The following is an 18,424-nucleotide window of genomic DNA, read 5'->3' on the forward strand; positions in this document are numbered from 1 at the left end:
TCGTCAGTTTATAAATAATCGAGTTCCCTCTGAGCCCTTGAGCAAATCACAATCCATCCATGGCCAATTACACTTTTCTCCACCCTCTTCTTCTTCTTCTCGTCCTGCTGTTCGCTAGTCACGAAGTTGAAAAGAGACGTGCATGGGGAAGGGAACTGGTGCATCGTGAAGCGAACTCGCTGACGCCGGCAACTACTTGCAAAGGTCTCATTTTCTAAGTTTAATATTCTGGGTCGTGTTTTGACAATGCTAAATGCATATTATTGAATAGTAACGGTTGACATGGTCTCGAGATTCGACCGTTGTAAGTAGAACTTACATCATGATTCATATTGATCGCAGGTCAAGCAAAACGGCTTGGACTGACATTGGCACATAGGCAGGGACCCTGTTCACCGCTTGCCGCAAACCGTCAATCCCGCGATTCCAGGCTCATTTTCCTCCGAGACCAATCGCGGGTCCATTCCATGAACGTCCTAAGAGAATCTCCCGCGCTGCCCACTTGGGATCACGGCGAGAACGCCCGGCTGCCGATCCGGGGTGGCGTTGCTCCCAGAGCGGGCGAGTTCGTGGTCACAGTCGGCCTCGGGACCCCGAAAGTCGACCTGACCCTGATCTTCGATACGGGAAGCGACATTACATGGACCCAATGTCAACCTTGTTCTAATTGCTATCATCAGCAAGACCCAATGTTTGAGCCATCCAAGTCCACCACATACTCAGACCCACAATGCACGGAATCGGAATGCCCCTACTCGATCGAATATGCAGACGGATCGCACTCCAACGGTTACTACGTCCAAGATCTGCTTACCCTTACTCCGGAGTACCAGTTCCCGAAGTTCATCTTTGGTTGCGGCCAAAACAATAGCCACGATTTCGGCGTCACGGCCGGTGTATTAGGCCTAGGACAAGGACGCACGTCCCTAATCTCACACATATCATCAGAATTTTCCAAAATCTTCTGCTACTGCATCCCTGGCAGTGAGAGCTCAAATGGGTACTTACTTTTTGGGATGGAAGCCCTTAGTAACTGCCAAACAAAGAACACCACACCTCTCATAATTGACCAAAATAACCCATCCTATTATTATGTCAACCTAGTGGGTATTGCCTTTGGGAATCAAACATTTAGCCTCTCTTCAGAGTCTCCACCTCCTAGGACCATCATAGACTCGGGGACTACCATCACTCGGTTGCCGCCCTCGATTTATTCGGCCATTCAGACGGAGTTTGCCAATTACATGTCGAATTATCCTGTCGCGGATCCTCTGACGAAGCTGATGGACACCTGCTATGATCTTCGGGGTCAGGAAAATGTGAACTTGCCGGAGATGGTCCTACAATTTGAGAATACCGACGTTAGATTGGACCCGTCTGCTGTAGTTTGGCGAGAGAGTGATGCGCAAGTTTGCTTGGCCGTCGCGCCGAATCGGAAAAGGCCAGACTTGGTCATTATCGGCAGTGTGCAGCAGCAGAACCTGAACATACTTTACAACATTCAAGATAACATGGTTGAATTCGGGAACGGTGGTTGTGGCAATTGAGAGGCTACAATTGATGAAGAAAATAAGTGACGTGGATATCTAAACGAGTGACCGTTTCTATTTGGAACATTGTTTTACTACGCGGGGTACATACTTATATGATATGTGTTGTTAATTTTCCTTCACATTAATCGGTGTACTTTTATAAGATCGTGATAGCTGTATAGACTGCCCTTATGTTTTGTCAATTAGTCGATTCGGTTCTTAATTTAATGCAAATTTAAGTAACTTTCTCTTTGCACGAGTATTTTTTGCCAATCATGTACTAACATTGATGCAGACGTAGACCTGCAGGACCATTTGTTTTTCAGAAAGTAATTAGGTAATGTATAAGCCAAATAACTATAGAGATAAAATCGGCGGAAGAAGATGAAATGAGATGAAACGATATGGGTTCACTTTCAAAAGAGGCACCTTGCGGTATTAATGAGATTTTTAAAAGATTACCAAACTTTGAATTAAGGATAACTACCGGCAAGGTTCATGATTATATATTTTCTATTTTCTCTTCCAGTTTCATGTGTTGCAAAACTGATAAGCGGTCCACTCCAAAGATGCAATATGAAGCTCTAGAAATTAATCTTAATTTGCAACTTGAATAGGAAATATTGGAAATATATATGAGCACGAAAAATCACCAATACTTTCGAGAGTTTACGTAGAGAAAGAAAAGGATGACTTTTAAAGCCTGTCTTCGAATGGGTAATGAAAAGCTCATCAATACCATCAATGAGTTTTTAAAACCTACATTTTGCATCCTAAACTTTATTATTAGATTTGAAGCTGCATCTTCGCAGCCATGCTTAGTTATTAAGGATGCTGTTAAGGACTGCCTCCCAAGATACTCGTTAAATACCTCAATAAAGAAAAGTTTGTTATTTCCAATATAATGCCTCTCTCGTGGTGTGTCGAAAATTAAAACTTCTCCTTAAAATGTATGATTAACAAGTGTTCTGCAAGACATCGTTAACAAGACCCATTTGTTGAATTGTCTGTTTCCTTCTGAAATTGCCCCCACAAAAAAGCCAAAAAGCACTAATCTCCTGGGGACATTTAGTAACAAGATCCATCTACTAAATCGTCATTTTCCTTCCTAACTTGGCCGCGCATGGAAAAAGAAAAATCCGACCTTGGAGTTAAGGCAAGCGATGGTCGCCGCCTCAAATTGAGGTTGAAATTGGTCCTCTTAGTTTGCGAAAATGCGAATTATGACTTTTGAAATTTCGTGACAGTATTCGATACGAGAGCGAGAATGTTAATTGAAATTTTTCGAAAGAGAATGAATGAAATACGGTATTTATACAGATTTCTAAAGTGCATCAAATCCTCTCACGAAAGTCGCACATCTTAGAGTTAACACACATTTTCAGGCACAGTTTTGGGCAATTATATGTCTCCGCGCCTATCCCTTCGCTGTGCGATTTGTCTCACTGATTCGAAAAGGTGTTGCATAACATGCATAACCTTTCATGGTTGTGACGTCTACGCGGGTGGAGTTATCATTAGATTAAGGGGATAGAATTACACCTTCTCAACATTAGTGGCTTTATAGCCTTAAAATTGAAGGTCCCATCTATAAATAGGAAGAAAATCTGAATCTTCCTCAAACCAAAGGACATATTCACTTCAAGATTAAGAACAACCTTACAAGTGAACTGGATAGTAATACCAACAGACACAACTCTACGATAGAATGCTTCACTTCTATCGAACAAGCGTGAGAACAACCCCGGAAGAAAGAAAAGAAAACGACTATCATCAAGATTTATTGCTTTCCACTTGGCAATCGTCAAGGATGTGTAGTATGCGAAATACTTGTTAAATACCGAATTAAATAAAATTTATCCTTTCCAATACAGTGCCTTCCTCGTACAGTGCGTGATGAGTACATCAGAAATGAAAATTTTTTCCTCATTCGCCATTTGTTTGGCGCAAAATGAATTATTTGAAAACCATTTTTTTTAAATGATCACTTGTATCGCTTACAAAAATAAATGAACAAAAAATATTTTCATAGTTGATAAACATATTTAAACATAAATTGATGTCGATGATGAAATCATTTTTCACTGATTAATTGCTTCAAACGATATAAACGATTATTTTTAGGAATTTTTTTAAATTTATTTATTTTTCCTGAAATAAACCCACCCTAAGTATAAATTACAAAGCGTTCCAAAAGCAATTAGTAACAAGACCCATTTATGCAATTGCCCCCACCCAAAAGATACGCCAAAAAACTCTAATCTTCCGGGATAATTGCTAACGAGATTCATCCCCTCATCATTTATTTTTGCCAAACAAAAGCACCCTAAGTATAAATTAAAAAGTGCTCCAAAAACAATCGTTAACAAGACCGATTTATGCAATTCCCCCTACCCAAAAAGATACGCTAAACAGGACACTTGCTAAAAAGATCCATCCCCCCTCCCCCCATGGAGCCACTGCGTCTGCTCTCTCTACCCTTTGTCCAATTACCGCCCCGACCTCAGAGCTGAGGTGAGCAATGGTCGCCCGTTTCAAATTGAGGACGGAATAGAGTTTTCGTTTGCGAAAATGCAAATTGTAATTTTTAAAACTTTGTGATTGATATTTGATATGAGATCGAGAATGATATCTAAAAATTTAGGAAAGAGAATAAGCGAGAGACAGTACGTTTACGGATTTTCAAAGTGCCTCAAGTCCGTACACGATAGTTACATCTCAGTGTTTAACACACATTTTCAGGCACGGTTTTGGATAATTATATTTCCAAACTCTGTCCCTGCGTTGCATAACGTGCATAATTTTTAATGGTTTAACGCCTAAACGGCTGGAGTTATCATTAGATTAAGGGGATAGAGTTACCCCTTGTCAACATTGCTGCTTTTATAGCCTTAAAATTGAAGGTCCCATTTACCTATATAATGAAAATTGGCAAATTTATCAAACAAAGAGACATATTCACTTCAAAATTAAGAACAACGTTACACGTGAACTGGACAGTTTGACACAAACTCAACGAAAGAATGCATCACTTCAATCCAACAAGAGCGAGAACAACCCCAGAAGAAAGAAAAGAAAACAACAATCATCAAGAATCTTTGCTTTTTATTAGGCACCCATCAAGGAAATTTAGTAAAAGTGGCGCTGCTGCTTTCACTGACGGTACTGAAGCTGCTTGCACTGGCGGTGCTTGAAGCGTAGCTACTGCTGGTGACGCTCGCTTCCGAAGTGGCGCTTGTAGGAGAGACGGCGGTCGAGACATTGACTTTAGCATCGGTCGGGGAGACCACGACGGCGCTTGCAGACTTGTCCGGTGCACCCGCTTGCGACATCGTGGTCTTCTTCGTGGGCGGAGGCACCAGGACCATACCCTGGTCCAAACTGTCGCCGTTGTGAGAGCCATCCCTGGGGGCCACGCTCCCGCTCGGGAGGAACCTACTGCCGTCCATGTCTGCATGGGCGACGGATCGACCGCGCACACAAAACCAACGAGTCAGCATGGCTTACATTAAGCACAGATTCATCGTGTCTGAGTACTCGTGTCGTGTACTACTCGGGATCGATTCGACAAAGGAGAGAGAGAGAGAGAGAGAGAGAGAGAGAGAGAGAGAGAGAGAGAGAGAGAGAGAGAGAGAGAGAGTACCAGGAGGAGGATTATTCTCGGCCAGAGTTCGGGATGCCATCGATCTTTCAATCATGAGAAGAGAGAGAGCGAGTGCAAGAAGACGAAAGGTTTTCTTGATCTCCATTGCCCGAGTCGCTCAATGATGACTTGGACGAACTCACCATGCAAACTCTCTTTTAGTAGTAGTGAACCAAGAAAAGCCGCAGATATGTAAAAGCGACATCCGCGTCTCGTTAGCTGCCGACCTCTCTTTCTGTTTATTTTTCAAATGACCGGCCACTTTTTATTTATTTAATATAGTACAACAATCAAATGACGCGTGATTGACTTTGCTTCTTTGACTCCGAAGCGCACGGGAACCTGTCGAAGCAAGGCTATCATCTTCCGAGCAAGAGACACGAAAGGAACTTCTTTGGGAAGAATTAGTATTAAAGGACTGACAGCTTGACTCGAAAAGACTCGTGTCGGATAAATTAAACCAGAACTGCAGGACAGAAGTCGAGTTGCAGCTTCTGGAATTTGGTTGTTGGTATGGCCTGCGACAAGCAATTCTACGCGTGAAACTCGGGACTCAAGTCGAGCGCAAACTTCCATTACATCTCTCCTACGTTTGCTTGGCTGTCTTTCGTTTTTTTTTTGGGCGGGGAAAGTCCCTGTGCACGCCGGAACCGTAGGAGCCCACTTCGTGGCGTCTGATTGATGCCTGAAATGGAGTGGATTCACGTGAACATACGCCAGGTGCATGTGAAACACGATATCTTTTCCTTTTTTTGCCTTAACTTGCACGGTCATCGGTCAATCCCATTTTGGTTCCCTTGACCATCTTAATCTTCCATGGTTCGCAGAGTGAAATTTTTTGGCCCAAATGATGCGAAGATAATTGAAATTCTCGTAGAATTTCTTTCGCGTCTAACTTTTACCATACTCGTTTTTCGTTAATGTTTTATACCGATCCTGTTTAATTCACGTAAACTGCAGTTTTCGTGTCAAAAAATACGAATCTCCTTTGCATGCTGGTAAATTTCAATAAGTATTGGTTAGTGTAAAAGAATTGTTGGTTGACAGAGGATTTGTGACTTTTTTTGTTGGGAACTTGCCAAAAGTTTATAAACTTTTTTTTATCAGTTTGCAAATAAGCAATTTTTTCACTTAATCTGTCAACTTTTATTTGCATGACTTACCAAACATGTTGTGTTTATTAATACTTATATGAAATTATCAACCTAATTAGAGTTTGTTACCAACTTTTGTCAGATTGAATTACCAACTAATTTTTGGTTATCAATTCTCATTTGAATTACTAACTAAAGTCTAATTATTTGAGTTACCTTCCGTTAGTTTTTATTAAATTTTATTTTCAAATTGTTGAGTTGAATGACACGTGTCTATTGATAGGTGTACCAATTTGAGGTTTTACCCTCCATATGTCACAGGTGTATCGGTTTATAGCTTTTCGTGATATTAATCAATTTAACAGAAACTAACGGAAGGTAAATTTGTCACGAGTGTACTAATTTGGAGTTTTTGGTGGTCAAAAAATTATTTTGGGGTGAATTTGTTACATGTGTACTAGTTTGAGGTTTTTTGTGGTAAAAAAATTAGATTTGGGATAAATTTTCACAGGTGTACCAATTCGATGTTCTTCATGATATTAATCCTAAAAATTGTCAACTTTAATTGGAGCGATTTACTAACTTTTTTCCAATCAGTTACTAACTAGTTTTGTGTTACCAACTCTCATTTGAGTTACTTACCCAATTTATTTTTCTTCCAATACTAACTTTTATTTGCCACTATTAGTACGCATTATATTTACCAACTCTAATATGAAATTACTAACTTTAATTTACATGATTTATTAAATTTTCTACAATTAAGTTATTAATTAGTTATGGGTTACCAACACTTATTTGAGTTAGTTATCAACTTTTCTGTTGGGTTATTTAATTGGTATAAAGTGGGAAAGTCACCAATTCAAGATAAGTAATTTCATATAATAGTTGGAAAATTTAAAGTGTTGGTAAGAAAGTTAAATAAAAGTTCATGGATAATAGGAAAAGTTTTTGTTTTTGTCAGAAATAAGATAAATTGATAATTTAAAAAAGACAAATAAATTGGACTAACTCAAATAAGAGTTGATAACGTAAAACTAGGTGGTAATTGAATGGTAGAAAATGGTTGGTAAGTAAGGCAAACGAAAATGGTAACTCAATATGGTGAATTAAAAACACCAAACAAATGTCGATACACTCAAATACGAGTCGGTCACTCGAAAGGAGTTGGTGAATTAATCAAAGAAAATCTGGTAATTCACACAAAAAAAGGTTGGTAATTTCATGTCATAAGTGGTAAATTTAAAGCGTCAGTAAAAAAAAGAGTAAATAAAATTTAGTAAAGAGTACAAATAATACTATCCCTACGGAATACATTGTCCGATCCTACACAAATTCAAAGGGTCCATAAGCCGAAATCGTTTTTGTCATTGAAGCCACGCCCCTTTCTATCTGCCAACATGTCATAATCTTTGTCGAGGATACATGTTACGCAGCAGATGACGAAAGACCTGACGAACTCATTCTCGAAGATCTTTCCGTGCAAGTACATAAGATTAGTACACGTAAAATGAGGAGCAGCAATTCTTGCACCAGTGAGTTAACTGTTAACGTCGGCTTGACGACATGGTGACAGTTGGCTTCTTATGGCGAAAGACTAGGAACAGGCGCACGTTTGACTTGCGAAGGTTCCAAGTCAACGGACCCCAGCCTTTTGCTTTCGGCTTGTTTTAACCATTCTTTTCTGTCCTTCCGTTTCACACCTACGCGGTTGGGATCATCCAACAATCGTCGTCGTCAGTTTATAAATACTCGAGTTCCCTCTGAGCCCTTGAGCAAATCATAATCCATCCATGGCCAATTACACTTTTCTCCATCCTCTTCTTCTTCTTCTCGTCCTGCTGTTCGCTAGTCACGAAGTTGAGAAGAGATATGCATGGGGAAGGGAACTGGTGCATCTCGAAGCGATTTCGCTGACGCCGGCAACTACTTGCAAAGGTCACATTTTCTATGTTTAATACTCTGGGTCATGTTTGGACATTGCTAAATGCATATAATTGAATAGTAACGGTTGACATGGTCTCGAGATTCGATCGCTATAAGTATAACTTACATCATGATTCATATTGATCGCAGATCACACAAATGGACGTGGACTGACATTGGCACACAGGCAGGGACCTTGTTCACCGCTTGCCGCAAACCGTCAATCCCGCGATTCCGGGCTCATTTTCCTCCGAGACCAATCGCGGGTCCATTCCATGAACGTCTTAGGAGAATCTCCCGCGCTACCCACTGGGGATCACGGCGAGAACGCCCGGCTGCCAATCCGCGGCGGCGCTGCTCCCGGAGCGGGCGAGTTCGTGGTCACAGTCGGCCTCGGGACCCCGAAAGTCGACCTGACCCTGATCTTCGATACGGGCAGCGACATTACATGGACCCAATGTGAACCTTGTCCTAATTGCTATCATCAGCAAGACCCAATGTTTGAGCCATCCAAGTCCACCACATACTCAGACCCACAATGCACGGAATCGGATTGCCCCTACTCGATCGAATATGCAGATGGATCGCACTCCAGCGGTTACTACATCCAAGATCTGCTTACCCTCACTCCGGAGTACCAGTTCCCGAACTTCATCTTCGGTTGCAGCCAAAACAATAGCCACAATTTCGGCGTCACGGCCGGTGTATTAGGCCTAGGACAAGGACGCACGTCCCTAATCTCACACATATCATCACAATTTTCCAATATCTTCTGCTACTGCATCCCTGGCAGTGAGAGCTCAAATGGGTACTTACTTTTTGGGATGGAAGCCCTTCGTAACTGCCAAACAAAGAATACCACACCTCTCATAATTGACCAAAATAACCCATCCTATTATTATGTCAACCTAGTTGGCATTGCCTTTGGGAATCAAACATTTAGCCTCTCTTCAGAGTCTCCACCTCCTAGGACCATCATAGACTCGGGGACTACCATCACTCGGTTGCCGCCCTCGATTTATTCGGCCATTCAGACGGAGTTTGCCAATTACATGTCGAATTATCCTGTCGCGGATCCTCTGACGAAGCTGATGGACACCTGCTATGATCTTCGGGGTCAGGAGAATGTGAACTTGCCGGAGATGGTCCTACAATTTGAGAATACCGACGTTAGATTGGACCCGTCTGCTGTAGTTTGGCGAGAGAGTGATGCGCAAGTTTGCTTGGCCGTCGCACCGAATCGGAAAAGGCCAGACCTGGTCATTATCGGCAGTGTGCAACAGCAGAACCTGAACATTCTTTACAACATTCAAGATAACAAGGTTGAATTCGGGAATGGTGGTTGTGGCAATTGAGAGGCTACAATTGATGAAGAAAATAAGTGACGTGGATATCTAAACGAGTGCCTATTTCTATTTGGAACATTGTTTTACTACGCGGGGCACATACTTACATGATATGTGTTGTTAATTTTCCTTCACATTAATCGGTGTATTTTTACAAGTTCGTGATAGATGTATTGCATGTCCTTATGTTTTGTCAATTAGTCGATTCGGTTCTTACTTTCGCGCGAATTTAAGTAACTTTCTCTTTGCACGAGTATTTTTTGCCAAGTCATGTACTAACATTGATGCAGACGTAGACCTGCAGGACCATTTGTTTTTCAGAAAGTAATTAGGTAATGTATAAGCCAAATAACTATAGGGATAAAATCGGCGGAAGAAAATAAAATGAGATGAAACGATATGGGTTCACTTTCAAAAGAGGCACCTTGCAGTATTAATGAGATTTTTAAAAGATTATCAAACTTTGAATTAAGGATAAGTACCAGCAAGGTTCATGATTATATATTTTCTATTTTCTCTTCCAGTTCCATGTGCTGCAAAACTGATAACGCGGTCCACTCCAAAGATGCAATATGAAGCTCTAGAAATTTATCTTAATTTGCAACTTGAATAGGAAATATTGGAAATATATATGAGCACGAAAAATCACCAATACTTTCGAGAGTCTACGTAGAGAAAGAAAAGGATGACTTTTAAAGCCTGTCTTCGAATGGGTAATGAAAAGCTCATCAATACCATCAATGAGTTTTTAAAACCTACATTTTGCATCCTAAACTTTATTATTAGATTTGAAGCTGCATCTTCGCATCCATGCTTAGTTATTAAGGATGCTGTTAAGGACTGCCTCCCAAGATACTCGTTAAATACCTCAATAAAGAAAGTTTGTTATTTCCAATATAATGCCTCTCTCGTAGTGTGTCGAAAATTAAAACTTATCGTTAAAATGTATGATTAACAAGTGTTCTGCAAGCCATCGTTAACAAGACCCATTTGTTGAATTGTCTTTTTCCTTCTGAAATTGCCCCCACAAAAAAGCCAAAAAGCACTAATCTCCTGGGGACATTTAGTAACAAGATCCATCTACTAAATCGTCATTTTCCTTCCTAACTTGGCCGCGCATGGAAAAAGAAAAATCCGACCTTGGAGTTAAGGCGAGCGATGGTCGCCGCCTCAAATTGAGGTTGAAATTGGTCCTCTTAGTTTGCGAAAATGCGAATTATGACTTTTGAAATTTCGTGACAGTATTCGATATGAGAGCAAGAATGTTAATTGAAATTTTTCGAAAGAGAATGAATGATAGACGGTATTTATACAGATTTCTGAAGTGCATCAAATCCTCTCACGAAAGTCGCACATCTTAGAGTTAACACACATTTTCAGGCACAGTTTTGGGCAAATATATGTCTCTGCGCCTATCCCTTCGCTGTGTGATTTGTCTCACTGATTCGAAAAGGTGTTGCATAACATGCATAACCTTTCATGGTTGTGACGTCTACGCGGGTGGAGTTATCATTAGATTAAGGGGATAGAATTACACCTTCTCAATATTAGTGGCATTATAGCCTTAAAATTGAAGGTCCCATCTATAAATAGGAAGAAAATCTGCATCTTCCTCAAACCAAAGGACATATTCACTTCAAGATTAAGAACAACCTTACAAGTGAACTGGATAGTAATACCAGCAGACACAACTCTACGATAGAATGCATCACTTCTATCGAAGAAGCGTGAGAACAACCCCAGAAGAAAGAAAAGAAAACGACAATCATCAAGATTTATTGCTCTTCACTTGGCAACCGTCAAGGATATGTAGTATGACTGAAGGTGGTGCTTGAGGTTGAGGTGTTACTTGTTCTAGAGGAGCTATATTTTGAAACGGTGCCTCCTCCAGTGACGGTGGTGCTGGAGGTGTTGCTACTGCTACTGCTGTTGACACTGGTCATCGAAGTGGCGCTTGTAGGAGAAACGGCGGTCGAGACAGCGATAGCGGTCTTTGTCGAGGGCGGAGGCACCAGGAGCGTCCCCTGGTCCGAACTGTTGCCGTTCCAAGAGCCATCCCTGTTCGCCACGCTATCATTCATGCGGATCCTACTGTTGTCGTTGTCTGCATGGGCGAGAAGGATCGATCGATCGTGTCACATCCGGGAGACAATTGTAATGAATCCGAAAGACAAAAAATCTTACGCCTAAGAAAATCAAATTGTAATGAATCTAATTATCTAAAATGGAAAATAACAGGAGAGAGAGAGAGAGAGAGAGAGAGAGAGAGAGAGAGAGAGAGAGAGAGAGAGAGAGAGAGAGAGAGAGAGAGAGAGAGAGAGAGAGAGAGAGAGAGTACCAGGAGGAATTTGGGACGCCATTGATTTTTCAATCATGAGAAGAGAGAAAATGAGTGTAAGAAGATGAAGGGTTTTCTTGCTATCCATTTTCTGAGTCACTCAATTATGACTTCGACGAATTCACCATGCAATCTCTTTATAATAGAGAACCAAGAAAAGCCGCGTATATGTAAGCGACCCCATCATCACGTAGCTAGCTACCGCGTACCGACCACTCTTTTTGGCTTTTTTTTTTTCCTTTTCTTTAATAACCAGATACATTTTCATCAAATATAATTTCACTACTAAATGACACTGTTGACACAAAAAAATGTCCAAGCCCTTGAAGGACGATTCGGTTGACAAAGACCGAGTGAGAAGCGACAGAGGCAAAATTTGCTAAGTGTTGAGAGCTTCTAGTTGATTAATCCACTCGGTTGATAAGAATATTAATTTTAGTCGACGGAGGACATGAGTGGAAATAAACAAGTCTTGAAGCGAAACGTCAACAAATGGAGATTGATTTAACCGACAAAAGAGCCTCGATTGACGGACCCGTGACGGAGGGGAAATGCAATAACTGTCCAAGTAATGGAGCCGGAGAGTTCGGGAGCAACTGATAATGGCAATCGTGAAGAAGTAAATCCGATGCAACTGTCAAGTAGTGGAACCGAAGAGTATGATAGCAATTGAAAATGGCAATTGTGAAGAAGTGGAGAAGATACAATTTTTGAGTATTGGAGTCATTTCTTGGTAGCCATTTGTAGATAAGTATTGTTGGATTGTAAGAGCCATATAGAATGTTTTCATTTCTTTGTAACCGTTTGTTTATCGTTGATACAGGTATAAATACTTAAATTGTATTTTGCAGAAGGGATAATGACACGAATGGTTCTTAAATTTTGATCAAATATGCAATGTCATCCTTGAATTTTTTAATTCATTCAATGCGATTCTTGAATTTTAACTTAATATGCAATGTGGTCAATGAAACTATAATTTATTTAATACGATTCCTAAACTTTTGATAAATGTTCAATCTAGTTTACTAGACTACACTTCTAATTCGATATGTTTGAACGGTGGATAATGTGATCCCTGAACTTTTGGTAAATGTACAATCTAGCTCCTAAACTATATGGAAATATCGAATATTACCCTTCTATTAATTCTAGTTGAGGGAATTTGCTGATTTGGCTTCTAAGTCGATAAGTTTGACCAGTGGACAAAAATAACGTTACAAGCGAATTATTCACATAAGAATTTAACTCAAATTAGAATGCGATAATCCTTTTAATTTGTTTAATTTATTCAATTTGGAAAAATTATTATCCATGTTACTCAATGATATGGATTATTATATCCAGAGTTGAGTGAATATCTTGCGTGAATTAAACTATGTATAACATTATTTTTTTATCCACCGTTCAAACTTACTAGACTAGAAGCCAAATGAACAAATTCCATTAATTTGAATCAATGGAAGGATATCATTGGATATTTTCATTTAGTCTGAGGACTAGGCTGAACTTTCATCAAAAGTTTAGGGGTCACATTAAACAAATTAAACCTTCAGGAATGATATTGTACATTGAGTCAAAGTTCAAGCATCATTTGTATAATTATTCTTTTGTTGAAGCTATCACCAATCAATCATAAAACACAAATTGTTCACTTTTATCTTCCGATTTATCTTTACATTCTAATACCTTTTACAATGTTTGTAACAATTATTTCCGATCTCAATACTTTTAAGTTTCTCGTCGTTTACGTTTAGTGTCCAAAAATTAATATAGTACTCATTCACACCCTTTGTCAATTTACTTTATCTAGAAAGGTATTTCGTCAATGCTTGCTTTGGCGAAGTGGACACGTAATTGACTTTTCTTCTGGGTCCGAGGATGACTTTTCGTTGTGAAAGCAAGGCTATCTTCCGAGCAAAGAGACTTGAAGGGGACTTATATTAGTATTAAAAGACTGTGAATTGACTCGAGAAGTCTCGTGTGGGAAATGATTTAATGAAATATTAAAGGACAGGATTTGACTTGCTACTTTTAGAAATCTGGACAACGACAAATTTTACGCGTGAAATTTGGGACTCAATTCAAGCGGAAACTTCCACTACATCTCTCCTTTATTTGCTTTGATTGTTTTTCTTCTGCGAAAATTCTCATATCCATATAGAGCATAAGAGCCCACTTTATCTCGATCATTAAATATTATAGGTCTCTTGTGATGCTCACGTACCCTAATGACTGAATTAAAATGGATTCACACGAACATACATCGAGTGCATGTAAAACTAGGTCTTTTTTTATCCTCAACTTGCATGATTATCGGTCCGTCCCATTTCGTCTTCATTGACCATTTTGACCTTCCATGATTCGCGAAGTGAGTTGGCCGAAACCTACATGAAGATAATTGAAACTCTTGTATAAATTTCACAGGGTAAGAACATCACAAGTGCTACAACTTTCGTACGACGCTCACTTAAGTGCCATAACTATTTATTCGATCACTTAAGTGTCATTTAACTTTTCAATCGATCACTTGAGTGACATAATTCTTCAAAAACGTTCACCACAAGTGCCATGTCACGTCTGATTTCCGGAACTTGAATGAACATTTTTTTTAAAAAAATTGGCACTTAAGTGATCGATTGAAAGTTGTGACACTCAAGCAAACCTTTTTTTTTTTAAGTTATAGTATTTAAGTGGTAAAAAAAAAGTTATAACACTCAAGTGAGCATCGTATAAAAATTATGGCAATTCTAGTGTCCTTATCCCAAATTTCTTTCACGTCTAACTTTTTTTTATACTCATCTTTCTTCAAAGTTTTATGACAATCCTATTTTATCCATGTAAGCTGTATGCTCTTAAAAACAGAATTTTATTGTTCCGTGTCCAAAAATATGGATTTCTTTTACAGTGCTGGTAAATTTCATTAAATGTCGGTTAGCATAAAAAAAACAGTTGGTAGAAAAATGACTTGCGACTTTTTGGCTGGTAACTTGCGAACACTCTTGTAAAATTGCAAACTATTTATATAGTTTGCAAATAAACAATCTTTGAACTCACATACCAACTTTTTTTTGCATGATTTACAAACGCTTCGTATTTACAAATCTTGAATCACTTGCCAAAGTTTAATTTTTTTTTAAAAGTTACCAGGTTTGCTATTGAGTTTCTAATTTTTATTTGCCTTTGTTAGCAGTCCTTAACACTTACCAACTCCTCTAACCGACCTAAATTAGTGCGACATGCCAAGTTCCTCCCTTTAAATTGCCGTATAGAATAGGGTTGTCATTTGAGTTATTTATCAACATTTATTTGAAATTTTTTTAATTTTCCAACTTTTCTTCTCGTTTACAAACCTTTGTTTAATTTTTTTTTTGTAGCGTTGCCCTAATTTTGTCATTTCTTTAAAAGTAACCAACCATAATTAGAGTTATTCACTGACTTTTCTCTGATTAAGTTAGAACTAGTTTTGGGTCACAAACTCTTACTTGACTTACAAATTTATTTATCTTTCAATACCAACTTTTATTTACCTTTATAATTTATCAACTTTTATATGAAATTATTGTCTTTAGTTTAAGTGATATCAATTGTTCTTTATAAACTAGTTCTGAGTTACCAACTCTTATTTGATTTTTTTATGCAAAACTCTTATTTGATTTAGTTACTAATATTCATTTTTTTTTTCAATTCATCAACTTTTCTATTGGGTCACTTGATTGAGAATAAAGTTGGTAATTCGACAAATAAAGGTTGGTGCGGGTAAATGTTACGTGCCGATAAGAAGGTTAAAGAAAAGTATGTAAATAACAAAAGAATTTTTTATGAATTTTTTTACGATGATGTAATTAATAGACATCACTAATGGGGAGGAGTCAAGTATTGGGAAAATTGTTCAAAAAGTCTTAAATCTACTGTACAGAGGCCCCGGTCCATGAATACAGGATTGAGTGTCTTGGCTACCGCCCACCGATCCACAATGCATTGTGCATTCTAGGCATTGGGCGGGTGGTTGGCCGAGGGTCCATGGTAGGCTCTCGTATATGGCTTGTTAGGTGAGCCTGGGAGACAAGTTGACCCTCGTAAACTCGTGTTTTCAAGTCTGCTTGAGACCTATTTTCTTGGGTTACAAATTAGAGCATCCAAGAGGATTTTAAGGTTTCTAGATGGAATAATTGTGAGAGATTATGAGAGAACACTTTGTGAGATTGCTTGTATGCACTAGGGTTGGAAAACACTTGGACCATTGAATAATTTAGCATGTGATTCTCTAGATGCGTAGTGGAGCCTTTGTGATTGCTCTTCTAGTGGACGTAACTACCGATTTGCATTGAACCATGTGAATCTTAGTCTTGTTACCTCTCTTCGGAATTGCCTCATATACTATTGTTTATGGTCTATTGCATGATCTACTAAAAGCATAAAATTTTGTAACAATGAAGTATATCTAGACCATTGATCATGTGAGCCCTATAGTATGTTAAGATAATCTTGATCCATATTATTAAAAATGTTGTGATAACTTCTCAAGTACCTCTTCATTTATAACAAATCTTGATGCACAGCTTTGGATAACGTATAAGGAAATCGTAACTTCTCATACTAAAAGACATTCACTTCAAAAGCGCAACCTTACATGTGAATGGAGATGCTTATTAGACTGAAGAACACGACTCTACTAAAGAATACATCATCACTTCAATCAAACGAGAATGATAACAACCCCAGAAGGAAGAAACTAAACAACAATCATCAAAGCTTTTTCTTTAACAACCATCAAGGATGTGTAGGAATCGTGACGCTGGTACTCTTGCTATCCAATTAATAAGTGCTTTTCTCCTCTTTTCTCGGTCGCTCGATTATGGTTTTGTCGAAGAATTATTCAGCAATGTGAAGTCTCTTTGATAATGCATGGTGAACCAAGAGAAACCGCGGATATGCAAGCAACACACGACCGTTTCTTCCCCGTAGCTACCGACCTCTCGTTTCTCTCTCTGTTTTTAACGACCAACCTCGTTTTCCTCACTCTATCTAGACTATTACATGACACATGATTGACTTGACTTCAACTGCGAGTGCGTGATGTATGGAAACTGTCGTCATTAAAGCACGGCTGTTTTCTTTCGAGCCAGAGACTTCTGTCAAAGAATTAATATCACAAGCGTGAGGATGTGACACACGTACGTAAGAAGAATCGATTACAATAGTAGGATCGCGTCAAACGAGAAATTTTACGTGTGAAACCAGGACTCAAGTCCTGTGGAAACTTTCCATTCGATCTATCCTCTTTGCTTGACGTGAAGAGATTCCTCTTTTGGCCCAAAATTGGGGGAAGAGAGTTTGAACTCCCGTAACTTCGTATGGCCCTTCAATTTTCTTCGAAATAGTGAAAATCCCATGTTCATCGCCATCAGCTAACACCTACAGAAGGGTACTTGAGGAGGTGACCGTGAAGATGAATTGCACTTAATATATGTATCACCTAAAATTTCTCGGTCATTTTATATAGAGATAATACCATGAAAAATCTCAACCGGGTATATTTGTGACAAATTTATCACGAACTAATTTTTTTACCATAAAAAACTTCAAACTTGTACACTTATGACAAAATTAGCCAAACTTTTTTTTTTTACCATCAAAAACCCCAAATTGGTACATTTGAGACAAATTTACCTTATATTAAATTAAATTAATACCACGAAAAATCATAAATTGGTAAACCGATGACAAACGCAGGGATAAAATCTCAAATGGTAGACCCGTTAACTGTCGCGTATCATCCAACTCAATAATTTGACGGTGAAATTTAATGGAAACTAACGGAGGGTAAATTTTATTATCATTTTAATATAAATTTTATTTAAATTAAATTTTAAAAATAAGCTAAATATTATTATTAAAAAAAAAAAGAGAGAAGTCAGGCGGGGACGGCTGCAAACCCTTCCTGCTGCCGCCGCCCAACATTGCCAGGAGGGGCTGGCGAGGGTCGCAGACCTCTGGCCAGGGCCTGGCGACACCCCGTCGGTCATCCCCCACCCTCGTCGGCCCCTCTTCGCTTGACTTTTCCTCCTCCTCCTCCTTTTAAAAAAAAAAATATTTAGATTATTTTTTAAATTTTAATTTAATCAAAATTAGTATTATAAATCAAATTTGGGCCAAAATGACGTCGTTTTAATCTTATATTTCATAATTTAGCCACGTCATCGCTACATAGGAGAGATAAAATAATAAAATAAGAACGCTAGCACCACGTCAGCGTTTTTTGCATATTTTTAACTTTTTAACTTTAGGACTCGATTGAATCAATTTATAAGTTTTAGAACTTGATTGCATTTTTTGCATATTTTAGGACTGAATTGCACTTTCATGACAAGTTTTAGGACTTTTAGTAAATATATCCCAATTTCTAAATACATAAAGGGTGCAATGAGAAAAATGGATGCAGGGATGTTATACTAATTATTTTTTTATTAAGGGTCGAATTTTATAGTTATTGGTGAATTCGATCCATGAGATTCTCTTGAAGATGCATGATGGATTTGGAG

General features: G+C 38.8%; 3 protein-coding genes across 3 annotated transcripts; 2 read left to right on the plus strand and 1 right to left on the minus strand.

The window, feature by feature from the left end:
• The first annotated feature begins 45 nt into the window (after window positions 1-45).
• LOC115668956 (aspartyl protease family protein At5g10770-like) lies at window positions 46-1,698 on the plus strand. Its single transcript, XM_056306243.1, has 2 exons — window positions 46-204; window positions 343-1,698. Exons 1-2 carry the CDS (start codon window positions 60-62, stop codon window positions 1,545-1,547), a joined length of 1,350 nt encoding a protein of 449 aa, XP_056162218.1. The 5' UTR covers window positions 46-59; the 3' UTR covers window positions 1,548-1,698.
• A 2,770-nt stretch (window positions 1,699-4,468) lies between these two features.
• Window positions 4,469-5,333, minus strand: LOC115669145 (uncharacterized). The gene is made up of 2 exons (XM_056308947.1): window positions 5,176-5,333; window positions 4,469-4,983 (listed from the first exon to the last, which is right to left on the minus strand). The coding sequence occupies exons 1-2, from the start codon at window positions 5,279-5,281 to the stop codon at window positions 4,652-4,654; spliced, it is 438 nt and encodes a 145-aa protein (XP_056164922.1). The 5' UTR covers window positions 5,282-5,333; the 3' UTR covers window positions 4,469-4,651.
• Window positions 5,334-8,050: 2,717 nt separating this feature from the next.
• On the plus strand, window positions 8,051-9,738 carry LOC115668133 (aspartyl protease family protein At5g10770-like). The gene is made up of 2 exons (XM_030589638.2): window positions 8,051-8,207; window positions 8,346-9,738. Exons 1-2 carry the CDS (start codon window positions 8,063-8,065, stop codon window positions 9,548-9,550), a joined length of 1,350 nt encoding a protein of 449 aa, XP_030445498.2. The 5' UTR covers window positions 8,051-8,062; the 3' UTR covers window positions 9,551-9,738.
• The last annotated feature ends 8,686 nt before the right edge of the window (window positions 9,739-18,424 follow it).

The sequence above is a fragment of the Syzygium oleosum genome, unplaced genomic scaffold, assembly GCF_021117445.2.
Source record: "Syzygium oleosum isolate NSW1041296 unplaced genomic scaffold, Sole_v2.1 Sole_v2.02, whole genome shotgun sequence".
Taxonomy (NCBI): Eukaryota; Viridiplantae; Streptophyta; class Magnoliopsida; order Myrtales; family Myrtaceae; genus Syzygium; species Syzygium oleosum.

Coding starts and splice junctions, on each gene's coding strand:
- LOC115668956 (XM_056306243.1), top strand. CDS start 60: ATGGCCAATTACACTTTTCTCCACCCTCTTCTTCTTCTTCTCGTCCTG. Junction 205..342: donor GCCGGCAACTACTTGCAAAG/GTCTCATTTTCT, acceptor TATTGATCGCAG/GTCAAGCAAAACGGCTTGGA.
- LOC115669145 (XM_056308947.1), bottom strand. CDS start 5,281: ATGGAGATCAAGAAAACCTTTCGTCTTCTTGCACTCGCTCTCTCTCTT. Junction 4,984..5,175: donor CGAGAATAATCCTCCTCCTG/GTACTCTCTCTC, acceptor TCGCCCATGCAG/ACATGGACGGCAGTAGGTTC.
- LOC115668133 (XM_030589638.2), top strand. CDS start 8,063: ATGGCCAATTACACTTTTCTCCATCCTCTTCTTCTTCTTCTCGTCCTG. Junction 8,208..8,345: donor GCCGGCAACTACTTGCAAAG/GTCACATTTTCT, acceptor TATTGATCGCAG/ATCACACAAATGGACGTGGA.